We start from the raw sequence: 14147 nt of genomic DNA, 5'->3' as shown, positions 1-14147 counted from the left end.
TTTTAAAAAACGGTGTTTAGTCCTAACTTGTTTATTTAAACTGTTTAGTTTTGTTTAAAGATGTTTGTCCAATGTAACTTGTTAGCTATAGAAGAAGAAGAAGCAAGGTGTAGGTCCTTGTTGAAACTGTATAGCAGCAGTGTGTGAGTGAGCGCGTAGCCTATAGCTGCATCATCGTAGTATTCAATGTGCATTTTATTTTAACTCGGGAATTGTAAGAAATGTTAATAATACTCGTTACTTGTATTATTAAATCGAACTATTACAGAATGAACCAGCGCTTGTGTTAAGAGACCCACACACGGTCCACGGTTTGCGCAAACATCATGTTTGTGCAAACATTGTGTTTGCGCAAACACTCGGCCACACACGATACAACTGTTTGCACAAACTTCAGTTCAATTTTGAGTTTAATCGCGTAAGCATGTCCACTGAAGCAGCTTGTTTAACGTTAATGTATAGTAGGCTATATAAATAACACTTATCCTCCTGGCGGAACTTCAAAATCAGCCCTCCCCCACACACACACACACACAGATACAGAAAAATCTTGCCAGGACTTATTAGGACCTATAAAACAATTTAAGCATTTCATGTTTCTTTCCAGCACAGACATTCAAAGTCAGGTAATGAATGACACCATGTAAACACAAATAACTACATGTAATAATCAGAATATTACCGCTACTTTGAATTAGGACTATTTACTAATTGTTTAAAACTGAATATAATATATGTGAATGGAGTTTCCATGATTGTTACACTGTTATAATTCAACGAGGATATGTATGTGTACACGGCTGATTGACAGTGACAGTTCTGGAAAAATATTATGTTGCTTATTTTCCTAATGATCTTTTGATTACGAGTTACATACGCATAGCCTATACTGTTGTGAAATCTAATTTGTATTCAAATAAATTTTGTAATATATTAAATTTACCTCAGACTTGTAGCCAAACGGACTGTAACTGTTCCGAAAGTAGTTCTAAACTTACTCAGAAAAATAAAGATATCTTTTTCCCCAACTTTGATCACACCAGGAATGACAAAATCAGGTGTTATACCCGCTCAAAACCAGTAATCTTAGGGTAAAATAGTGCGTATAGTTTTCAACGGGAGTAACAAAAATTATTTTTCTTGATTGCGATTGATGTCTGACTAAAATAAAACACACACAATCAGGGCCTCCTTACGTCTTGGGCCTCCCTGCCGTTGCAGAGGCAGTAGCTCCGCCACTGCCTACCCTACAGTTTTTTTTTTTTTTTTGTTCGTAAGATTGCTCTAATTTAGACTTTAGTCTGGCAATGTCAGCTTATGACATTTGTCTGATCAAGTTTTTCACCCTGGCAGATGTTATTGGGTACTAGAGTAGACGAAATTTGTCGCTTGGTGTTGGTGAGCTCATTGCTTGATGAAATGACAAAGCGACTGTTTGTAACAAGCTGCTTGCAAAATGAGTCTGCAGTCATTCAGTCAAGGATTTTTTTTATCTTATCAACTAAAACACAAAACCTTTTGTACGAATGCAAAAAAAAACTCCGCGTGCTGCTATGCTCAGTGGAGGTATGATCGGTGGCGTTGGGCGCTGGAAAATGCCTGTTACGTGATGTCATGCAGATTATCAATCATGTCATTGCTGGAACTCCCGCGCTTCGGTGTTGATCCCACCCCCTTCGGCCCCACCGACGGCCGCGAACTCCAGAAACTGTTGTTACCAACATGCACGTTTGAAATGGTGCGGTGTGAAGAATGAAGACTATGTCTTTTTTTTTTTTTTTTTTTGAGAACAAGGTCACAAATGAAAATATCTATCATAACATATGCACAAATTTACCACTACTTATATTAAATGAAAACATGTGTGGTCAAAAATATAAAACTATATTTACTAGTGTTTCTTCCACATCAATTATTTCATCCAAGGTCGAAATACCGGATAATTGCATTTCCTGGTCCCTCAGAAAGTCCATATGGGAAAAATACCACAACGAGGATACATACACGTCATCTGTTCCATTTCCAGATCTTGTACTTGCATTCATCTTCTTTAGTTCTCTTCGGTATACAGAACGAAGTGAATTGATTTTATTCCTTACTGACTCTCTGTCCGCCGTTTGATCTATTTCCTTCATTTTATTCACTAACTTCTCATATGCGGCATTTTTCAAATTCCTGTTTTTATAATCTTCACTCTTTACCTTCCACAGTTCAGGTAAATTTCTATAAAGATCAATAAATTCTCGCTAGAATTCTTGATTCCTATTCATTGACGCCATAGCGCAAGAAATAAGCGTCTGTACACTAGGCTTCCTACTCGGAAATAAAGCTCGTGTTTGCACAAACATGCCCATACACGGTCCACGTGTTTGCGCAAACATCATGTTCGTGTAAACAATTTTCGAACGAGTTCGATGTGGAAAATGTTTGCACAAACGTTTGCGCAAACAGTTCATACATCGCCACACACGGTCAAACTGTTTGCACAAACAGCCTTGTTTGCGCAAACCATGGACCGTGAGTGGGCCTCTTAACACACAAGTCTTAGCACGTAGGTCACATAAAACCCATAAACACGCATTAAAACCTGGTCAGGAGGACCAAATCTTGGACTGTGTAAAAAGAAAAAAGGGTGTGGGCGACAATGGAAGCTTACAATTCCCGAAAGCGTGTTTTAAAAGGTAAGGCCACTCGTGTTGAAAACTGCATAAACACTATCACAGAACAGGAAGATATTAGTGTAGTTCAGGTCTACAAAAACAAAGTGAGTGAACTGTCACTTGAAACAAATGAGCTTTTGTTTCTAGCCAGTAACTTGTGTGCCGAAGAAGAAATTTATTTGGTACAAGAAGAAGAGCTTGCTGCTATTGAAAATAGACTTACAAAGCTTAACGTGAAATTAGTGGAAGTGCAGGGTAAATTATATCACGCTTCTTCTAGTGATATGAATAATCAAAAAAATACAACAGAAATTCGACTTCCAAAATTGCAGTTGCCATGCTTTAGCGGGAACTTAAATGATTGGCTTTCGTTTCGTGATTTGTTTATCGCAGCAGTGCATAATAATGAAAAATTGACAGGTGCACAAAAACTTCAGTACTTAAAAACTAGTTTGCAAGGTGAAGCAGCAACACTTATTCAATCTATACAAATAAGACGATAACTATAAAGAAGTTTGGGACCTGTTAAATTTAAGGTATCAAAATAAACGAGAATTAGTCACGTCTATCTTGCGGCGGTTGGTAAGTCAAGGTCAAGTGCAGCAAGAATCAGCTGGCTCGTTACGTCGGTTGTTGGATACAAGTGTTGAGTGTGTGCGATCGTTATCAGTGTTGGACATAAAAGTAAACGAATGGGATCCTTTGCTTATATTTCATATAACAGAGAAGCTAGACAGTGAAACAAAAAGACAGTGGGAACTTTCATTGTCAGACAGTGAACTACCAACATTTGACCAGTTGGTGAAATTCATAGATCATAGGTGTCGCGCATTAGCAAGTAGCACTTCAAATGCAAAATCAGCCCCACCCAGTGAGCCAAACAAGAGTAATAAAAAATCAACAATAGCGCATCATGCTTCAGCTCAATTTTCGTGTTGCCAGTGCAAAAGCAAAAATCATCCTTTGCATAATTGTGATGACTTTCTTTCGCTGTCAGTTGACGAACGTCATTCTTTAGTGAAAAACAAAGCATTGTGCTTTAATTGCTTACAATCTAATCATAAACTGTCCAGTTGCAAATCAGCATCGTGTCGTGAGTGTGGCAAACGTCATCATACTTTACTTCATTTTCCAAATAAACAGAACTTAGGTGTTTTAGTGGGGACTCATTTTTCAAGTGAAACTAATGTGCAACATTCAGTGTTATTACAAACTGCAGTAGTGATGGTGAAGGATTCATGTGGTAATTTACAACCTGTGAGAGCCTTGTTGGATTCAGCCAGTGAAAAAAGCTTTGTATCAGAAAACTGCACACAACGACTCGGTTTACAAAAACAGCCGGTTTATGTACATGTTTCGGGACTGAGTTCCAATAATGTTGCTCGGGCAAAAGGTGTTGTTAATATTGTGTTTACATCAAGTTATGATGTTAAATCAGAATTTTCTGTAGAAGCGTTAGTATTGCCAAAGGTAACAGGTATGTTACCAAAACGGTATATTCATAAAAGCAAGAAGTGGTCGCATGTTAACACGTTAACATTAGCAGATCCGAATTTTAATGTTCCTGACAGAATTGATCTGTTATTGGGTGCAGATATTTACCCTCAATTGCTATTTGTGGGTGTGTGTAGTGTTGTTAATGGTTCTCCCGTAGCAGTGAATACCAAATTAGGATGGGTGTTGTTTGGTTCTATTGGCAACGATGAAGTGCGACGTAAAGAATTCACAGCGTCAACATATCATATCCAGTGTAACAGTGAAAGAATTTTGCAAGATATTCCTACACAAAATATAATGTCGTCAGAAGAAAAGCAGTGTGAAATTTATTTCGAGAAGACCCATCAAAGAGATGAGACAGGTAGGTTTCATGTGCAGTTACCGCTTCGCGACAACAGTGCAAGACTTGTGCAACAGTGCAAGAATTTATTTCGAGAAGACCCATCAAAGAGATGAGACAGGTAGGTTTCATGTGCAGTTACCGCTTCGCGACAACAGTGAGTCACGTGAAGTGGCAATTAAACGCCTTAAGCAAGTAGAAAGTCGGTTGAAGAAGAGGCCTAAGATGCGTCAATTATATGTAGATTTTATGCATGAGTATGAGGTACTTGGGAATATGGAGATTATTCCAGAAAGTGACATATTGAAACCAAACAGTGAAGTGTGTTATTTACCTCATCATGCAGTGTTGAAAGATTCTAGTTCTACAACAAAACTGAGAGTAGTTTTTGATGGTAGTTGTAAAACTTCATCTAATGTGTCATTGAATGATAAGTTACTTGTCGGACCTAGGTTGCAGTGTGACTTAATTCCATTACTTGTGCGTTTTCGACAACTGCTGATATTGAGAAAATGTATAGACAGGTGAGAATCCAACCAGAACATAGAGACTTTTAGCGAATTGTGTGGCGTGAGAAACCTGATCTTCCGATCAAAGATTGCAGGCTTGTGGCGGTAACTTATGGTACCGCTTCAGCACCGTATTTAGCAGTGAAGAGTTTGCAACAATTAGCGAAATATGAAGAAGAACCATTTCCTATTGCAGCGGCTATAGTAATGCAAGACTTCTTTGTTGATGACTTAATCAGTGGTGCCAACTTAGTTAGAGAACAACTCAGCGTATTATTGCAGAAAGGAGGTTTTGAACTGAGAAAATGGGCATCCAACAGTCCCAACGTTTTGGACTCCGTACCCTCTCATTTGAAACAAGCGACGAGTAGTTTAGACTTTGATAGTAGTAATTCAGTGAAAACATTAGGAATTCAGTGGTATCCATCAAATGATGTATTTTCGTATAATGTCAATCTTGTGTCAGTTAAGTCAGTTGTAACTAAGCGTAACATTTTATCAAAAAGTGCAAAGGTGTTCGATCCATTAGGTTTGATTTCTCCAACTACTATTATTGCGAAAATATTATTGCAAGAAATTTGGAAACTAAATTTAGAATGGGACAGTCCAGTTCCTGAATGGATTTTGAGAAAATGGAGGAATTACTACTCAGAGCTTTCTTTATTGAAAAACATCAAAATCAACAGGTGTATCAGTATCACTCAAGCTACGAGAAGAGAGTTAATAGGATTTTGTGATTCTTCCGAAAAGGCCTATTGTGGAGTGGTGTATATGAGGTCTGTATCTCAAGACGGCCAAGTGAGTGGGAACATTGTTATGGGAAAAACAAAGGTTGCTCCAATCAAACAAGTGTCTTTGCCACGATTAGAGCTCTGTGGTGCATTGCTATTAGCTAAAATGATGAATCTCATATTAAATTTATTACGTTTGAAAGTGCATGATGTAATTGCCTATTCTGACTCTACTGTTGTGTTATCGTGGCTGAATTCGGATTCAAGCAGATGGAAAGTGTTTGTCGCGAATCGTGTAGCAAAGATTCAAACTCTTTTGCCATCAGTGAAGTATCATCTGAAAGGTGTAGTAGGCAATGCTGTGTTAAATTTTGAAGAAATGTCAACCGTGCTGTGTCAAATTGAAGCGTGCCTGAATTCACGGCCACTTACCCCTTTGTCTTCAGATCCCAATGATTTGTGTAGTCTAACTCCAAGACATTTTCTCATTGGAGTTCCAATGTTGGCATTACCTGAACCAGATTATGCAGAAAAGAAACTTAATCGACTGTCAAGATTGCAATTAGTGCAACGACTTCAGCAGAACTTCTGGAGTGTGGAATATATCTCTATGTTACAACAGCGTCCAAAGTGGTGGAAAAGAAACAACAATGTCAAGGAAGGTGATTTAGTTTTACTTGTGGAAGATAACTTACCTCCTTTAAAATGGAAGTTGGGACGTATTGTAAATATTCATCCTGGAAGCGATAACGTTGTTCGTGCCGTGACTGTAAAGACCTCAGATGGAGTTTACGAAAGACCAGTTGTGAAAGTATCCCCATTGCCATTTTATTGAAAAAGACATTTTTCATTTACCGTTTTGTTTTACTTTTTATATTTCATTTCCAATTATTACTAATTCATCTTTTGTGTGTATCTTGAACTAGATCGTTCAAGGGTGGGGGCTAGGTTTAGTCCTAACTTGTTTATTTAAATTGTTTAGTTTTGTTTAAAGATGTTTGTTCAATGTAACTTGTTAGCTATAGAAGAAGAAGAAGCAAGGTGTAGATCCTTGTTGAAACTGTATAGCAGCAGTGTGTGAGTGAGCGCGTAGCCTATAGCTGCATCATCGTAGTGTTCAATGTGCATTTTATTTTAACTCGGGAATTGTAAGAAATATTAACAATATTATTAAATCGAACTATTACAGAACGAACCAGCGCTTGTGTTATACAGTCCATCACTGGGCCACAAAATATTCACCAACTTTGCCGTCTTGTCCTACCCTCATATACGCAACAAATACACATACAGGGTATTACCATGTAGTCGGCTACTTCATTGCTTCGCATATCAATTTTTATGAGTGTATCCCGAAGGGGCGATGACCTCTAAAAGTCTTGATACAAAAAAATACGAAATTTATCCTCCCCTCAATCCCAAATACATAAAATGCATATCGGCGGAAAACTTCATCCTTCAGAAACACATTGATGCCAAAGTTACCTTCCTGGCTTAATTAGAGGCTGAGCTATTGGGGTTTAAAGCCTTGATGCAACAGTTGCGTCAATTTTCGTTTAAAGGTTAAATGTATTGTAGCAACTCACATATCAATAAAAGACCCCTACAAATGAAGCATGGTTGTTGATGTTCTGGCAGTTTAGACGTTTTCTTGAACTTGCAGCAATAATTTTACCATGAGACGCTTCATAAACAATTATGTTTCTCCTCTCCGCGAAGACTAGATTTAATAGGAACATTATCAAGAAGCATTAGTGTAGTGTAGTTCATGAAGTGTGTCATACTAAAATTATCATTGTAAGTTCGAAAACAGAAAACAACAACCATGTTTTGTTTGCAGCATTAACGTGACTTGCTACAATAAGTTTCATATACATCTTTGAAAGATGCAACGTTTAGTGCTCGAATTTTATGCTTATACGATAACTAGAATTACCCGAACACTTTTACATTGTACGACTATCATAGGCAGAAAAAGAGCCTATTGGTGCCCTCCTAATTTCACAGGTCTACTCTGCAACATTGGCATGAACAATCGTTAGTGATCTCAAATACTGTTTGATTGTTACTTGATTCAAAATATAAAAACTACATTTATAGAATGGAAGCTAAGTACTAGGGATGGCCACAAAGTTCCGGTTCCGCGAGGAACCGATTCTTGGAGATCCGGTTTTCAGAACCGGTTCCGGACCTGGATCCGAAAACCCGGTTCCAGAACCGGATCTTAGGAACCGGTTCCAGACCTGGATCCGAAAGACCCGTAAAGGAGGCACAAATTTCATCTTCAAAACACTGCAAAGAGGACCATGCGCTTGTGCCCTCCCTGTCCAGACTTTTGTGCCTCCAGAAAAAAATTTGGGCCACCAGTGTTTTTTTGTTTTTATTTTGGTCCATCAGTGGGTGTTTAGCCAAATGAGTTGGCCAGTTTGCCTGTTTAACCATTGAGTTACCCAGTCTATTTAGCCAAATGAGACAAGCGGCCGCCGCCTGGGCGCCTGCCTGTCGCTTCCACCATTTTATCTAGCACACTGTTCACAGCCTTCCAGCAGCTAGGGTTTAGCGTAGGAATCGTCACAAAGTTTCGGTTCCAGACCTGGATCCGAAGAACCGGTTCTAGACCTGGATCTGAAGAACCGGTTCCAGACGTTGATCCGAAAAACCGGTTCCAGACCTAGATCCGAAAAACCGGATCTTCTAGAACCGGATCCGTTCAGACCCAAAAACCGGTTCTGGCCATCCCTACTAAGTACGAACATAATGAAGAACATTAAAATTACGCGAATCATTACACAATATAATCTAGTAACAAACATGATTTAAATGTTACTACATCACACTTTATACCCTTCTTGGATCTCTCGTGACTTGGAAGAATTCTAAAAATTTCTGGACGAAGTTAAGGAGAAACAGGGGATACATTTTGTACATAAATGCCTTTTTCTATACAAAACGAGATAACTCGAGAAAACTTTTACCGAAAATCGAAACGAGATGAGAAAGAATTGTTGCAGAATCGAAACATGATTAGAAAGAATTGTTCTAGAACCGAAACGAGATGAGAAAGAATTGTTCTAGGACCGAAACAAAATGAGAAAGAATTTTTCTAGAATCGAAACGAGATGAGAAAGAATTGTTCTAGAACCGAAACAAGATGAGGTAAAATTATTCTAGAATCGAAACAAAATTAGAAAAATTGTTCTAGAATTGAAACGAGATGAGAAGGAATTGTTCTAGAATCGAAACAAGATGAGAAGGAATTGTTCTAGAATCGAAACAAGATGAGAAAGATTTTTCTAGAATCGAAACTAGATGAGAAAAAATTCTAGATCGAGACGAGAGAACTTTATGTTTTATCACCTCTAATATCGTTACCAATACCAATAAAAGGTAGCTCTAATATGTGTTGAAAATAACATCACTTCTACTACAAATAATTTTAAAAATACAGTAAATAAAAGTGACTTTTTCGAATTTTCTAAGAATGCGAGAATGAAGTAGTCGAATACGAATAATATGTCAGAAATTAGTGATATCCAAATAGAGTAAAAGAAAGGAATCCCCCATTTTGAGACACGTTATGAAAGCATATGGAGTGTGTGCGAATTGAAAGACTCCTCACTTTCTTGACTTACTCTCATGGAGATCATGTGGTCATCATTTTCTCATTTTTCAAGGGTTTGGACGAATTTTACAGTCGCATTGGAACGAGGGTAGAACAAGATAAAATTTCCCACTCATCTTCACCGGGGATCGAATCGTGTTGCACAGTCGTGAAGTAAACGTCTTACGACTACGCTACGGCTGCTCGGAATTATCCAAGTACAAAATTCGAAAATCCCAATTTAACATAAGTTTTAACGTTGGTTTAAATAGGAGTATTAAAGAAATAGGATTTTTTCGAACGAATATATAAACTACAATTCGCATTTCAAAATATGAACATATATTTACTTATTGTTTTACTTCCTGATGTTGTTCTGAGTGACTGGAGCTCCAATAATCGAAGTTATACCAAACTTAGAAAATATTACATAAAATTGTCAAAGTTCTTCAGTGTTTACCAGACTCCAGAGTAATTTGTGTACCTAAAAGAAATACAGTAAGTGTGTATTTACACTGTTAATTATGTTCTTAAGTGCAATAGTTTAACATTTACATACAGACATGTACAAGTAAATGAAGTGAAAGGAATACTTTTCAGTGTGCGTTGCACCAAAGAGCTGATGTCAACTTATTTCTCCCTGATTTTTGAAGCTTCGTATGCAATGGCGTATTCACAGTTTCATCAATCACTCCTTCTTATATATTTTGAGAAGAATAATTTCAGTGTATATACGTATATATAGTAAATATTCCCATAATGTCTTGCTTAAAGGGTTTAAACTCCAAACCGCCCTTTTATATACGCCACTGTTAGTGTGTATCACTTCGAAGCGTAGTGGAACGGAAGTGGCTACATTTTACTGGTTTACTGACCCCTCATAGCTACATTATGTAAAAACTCAAGAAATTGATCTTCAGGTACAACCTTAATGGAAACCCGTTCCTTTTGTTTTATTTTGCATTTTTTTTAAAACAAAGCTAACAACTCTTCTATTCGCCCAGGTGTTAAGTCGATTTGAATCACAATTAAAGGCAGGAAGTTTATCACCAGTATATAAAATCATAGTCAATCCGCCACCAGAACGTAAGTTAACCAGCATAAAATCAACAACATATAGGGGAAGTCAGTTGAATATGAGCATAGTTAATGAAAATACTAATATATCTAAAAAATGATGTATTAAGGAAAGAAAAAAGCCTCACCAAAAGAAGGCCTGATCTTTCGTCTACAAACGCTGAAAAGTACAAGGTGAAACATACTTATGTTCATGAGTAAAAAACAGGTTAGTAAGGTAGATGCGCAGTGCTCATATTTTCCGTAGTATAAGGGTAATATGAGCACTTTGTAGGGCAAATATGAGCAGCATTTCTTTTTAATATTTTCACATAAAATGCAAAGCAGATGCAAAAAAATGTACAAAAGAAATTAAACGTAAATGATTACAATAACGAGCAAAAGATAGCTGCACATATACGTAAAACACAGTTCATTTCAAAAGTCCTGTCTATTGGTTTGACGTAAATATCTAGGCATTAAATCTGCTACAATAATTACAAACAAAGAACTCAGGGCACTGAACGTTCACACAAAGAACATGATACCAGTCTTGGCGCATATCATACTTGATCCATTCTTACCCTTTGGAGTCTCTAGTAAACTTTTCTTCACAATATTGTGAAGTATCTGTCTATTGGAAGTGAAGTAACTATGTATTTGATATAAAGAAGCATGAACTTTTGAAAACTTATAAAAGAAAACTTTGACTACAACTGTACATTCTCAGACGGCTGTTGTAAATGCACATTTGTTAAATAAACTCGACTAGCTTCCTTCTTTCCTTTCCGCATACCTTCGAGCACAGCCTGATACTTCCCGATTAGGTCATCATTCTTGAGTTGGACAAAACCAGGAGGAACAGAACAACAAGGGGTATTCAACACACGATTGGGACAGGTGCAGGATCATCGGAGAGAAGCGGATCCCACCATTGGAGGACCACCGACTCCACAAGTCAAAGAGTACCATTCTGACGGTTCATCGCCGCAGACACCTTTGTTTGTCACCAGAGTAGTAGAATGAAGGTGTAGGAGGAAACATCGCAAACACGCATTATCGACGCCCCTTGCAGTTCAACAGGATTAAGATCCAGATGTTGACTGTCTCCGGCTAATCCAGACTTCTCCAGAGAAAGATATTCATCATTCCAGATGACCAGGACGACGCCAGCCCTGTTGGATCTCTCAGGCTAGTGCTCATTCCTATTCTTTAATTACAACCTTTCTCTTTCTCTCACCCTTTTCCCCAACTAGTCATTTTCTAAATTAGAAACATTTGAATTTTATTTATTCAACCACAATTTTACAGTTAAGTACCGTGATGTGCATCAGTTCCATCCCCATTTGGTTGCATTTATTTATTACGTATTCTGAGCTATAACTGATGACACAGCACCGGCACAATACTTTCATTCTCCTCACATGGTGTGGATGTGACTGTCCTCTTTCTTGGCGCAGTATTTCTGGCGTTTTCTTCAATGAAATTATTATAATCCACTTGAGCTTTAGATTTATTTATGGATGTCTGCGAGCTTTAGATTTTATTTATAGATGTCTGCTTGTTCACCTTCTCCGCACGTATAGACTGTGACAACACCGATCCCACACAAGGCTGAGGTGATAGACTGGAAATCGACGAAATGTATTCAAGCTGATTATGAATTTGCAGATTGTAGAATTTAAATCATCCATGTTAATATAAATCATGTTATTACGGAATGTCTACTTTAGTTAGCATCTGCAAAAGCTCCTCACGTCCATTCTCTCATTACTTTCAAAAAAATATATGTGCCCATATTAAACTGAATTCAAAAGCTCATACTTCACCGACTGTTAATGATATTTTAACGTGTTGTGGTTGACAACGCTGTTTATAGAAAAGAAGTGAACAAAAGACTGGCGTTATGTTCCTAGACCGAACTGACTATAAATCCAGTCACAAATTATATGCAATGCATAGATACCAAGTTTTAGCTTATTATCCATTATCCTGATTTAATTATAGCTCTATAAAGCTACACTTTTTTATTCTCCGTACCTGTAAATTTGTCTCTTATTTCACAACAACTGCAGCGAACGAACTTGTGCTACCCTCTGCAAATTCATGAAACTCCAAACAATGCTATGAATTTGGTTGTTTTCCTCTTGCGCAAGGTATATGTGTGCTGTGTGAGTTTAAACTTCACGCTGCTCATATTTTCGGACTGCTCATATTAAACTGACTTCCCCTATTAACGGTGTTGACTACCCTACGCCATCTTTCTTTTTTTTAATCAATTGATTTAAATGAGGAAATTATTTTCTTTTTGTTTAGTTCTTAATGAACAGTGATTTTTAATAATTTCTTGGCGTATAGTTAAATGTCTGTTGCCTTATTTTTCCTTGTATTTATACACAGTGGCAGGGACGTACGCAGAGGGTGGGTCCCGGGGATCCGGACCACCCTCCCCCCGAAATATTCTATTTTTGTGTAAATTTAGCCTAATTTTAGGGGCAATTTTAGAAATTTTAATATAAAATGCCCTTAAATTGAGTTTGGACCCTCCCCCGAAATAAATTCCTGCGTACGCTATTGCACACTGGTAAAAGTGGATTTGAAAAGGTAGGGGAACGCATGACGTCACGCCTTCCCCCTTGAATATCTTTGCCCTTTGTAATTTTCAGGAAGTGAAAGTACGCCATAGTTTTTTTTTGAACGTGGAGGAACGGCATATTTCCTTGGTCCCCCTCACTTTCACACCTGTTTATATAAATTTAATATGACTAAAATTATTTTTGAATATGTAATACTTTAAAATTAAATATCACACATGTAATCTATATATCGTATAAAAATGAAATCCACTATACTTCTTGACTTAATACCTCCTGAACCACCCAGCCGATCTCGATCAAATTTTTAACATAGATGAGATTCGGGCCTGGAATGGATTTTGTCATTTCATCTTGATGGTACAACTTATTGAAGGGGAAGTGAGAGATGTAAAATTCATCGAAAATTAACTATATTAGTGTCGAGTCCATAGTTTTCGGTATCATTGAGGTGAACACTGACATTCCCAATACTGTTTTAAATCCAAATTTAGTCTCACAACTTGGGGGAAGGGTATATATATAAAATGATCGAAAATGACTGTTGGATCCATAATTTTCCTGGTGGTTGAGATGAACAGTGACACTTCCGTTAGTCTCAATCCAAATTCAACCCCATAACTTGGAGGAGGGGATGATATACACAGTAGCTCAAAAGTAGATATACCGCCTTGCATTGATCAAGTATGATATTTTAGTATATTAAGATGATTAGTTTATTTGTTTTTGTTCTAAGCTTAAGGTATGAGTGAAAAGAAATTGAGAACAAATAAATAAAGGAACTAAGTCACTATCTGTCTGGATAGCAATAAGTAAATGATATAAAATACCATGAGCCGGTCAGGACGGGACTGTATACCTACTTTTGGGCCACCCTGTACAGTATAAAAATTATCAGAAATGACCAACATTAATGTCGAATCCATAGTTTTCGTGGTCGCTCAGATGAACAATGACACTTCCGATACCGTTATAATCCAAGTTGAGCCCCACAGCTTGGGAGAGGGAATGATATATAAAAATGATCGAAAATGACCGATATTAGCAGGGCCGGATTTAGCATTTTGGAGCCCCTAGGCCCAATAATTTTTTCCGCCCCCTAGTCTGGTTAAAGTTACTTTCCTAAAAACCTTTATTAAATAATTATATCAGGCCTATA

At 37.5% G+C, this 14147-nt stretch overlaps 1 protein-coding gene across 1 annotated transcript; it reads left to right on the top strand.

The window, feature by feature from the left end:
• The first annotated feature begins 2644 nt into the window (after positions 1-2644).
• On the top strand, positions 2645-6572 carry LOC145692572 (uncharacterized). The gene is made up of 3 exons (XM_081767882.1): positions 2645-3096; positions 3197-4410; positions 5134-6572. Exons 1-3 carry the CDS (start codon positions 2645-2647, stop codon positions 6570-6572), a joined length of 3105 nt encoding a protein of 1034 aa, XP_081624008.1.
• The last annotated feature ends 7575 nt before the right edge of the window (positions 6573-14147 follow it).

This window comes from Thermobia domestica, chromosome 8 (genome assembly GCF_964235325.1).
Source record: "Thermobia domestica chromosome 8, izTheDome1.hap1.1, whole genome shotgun sequence".
Classification (NCBI taxonomy): Eukaryota; Metazoa; Arthropoda; class Insecta; order Zygentoma; family Lepismatidae; genus Thermobia; species Thermobia domestica.
This window is presented reverse-complemented; position numbering and strand designations above follow the sequence as displayed.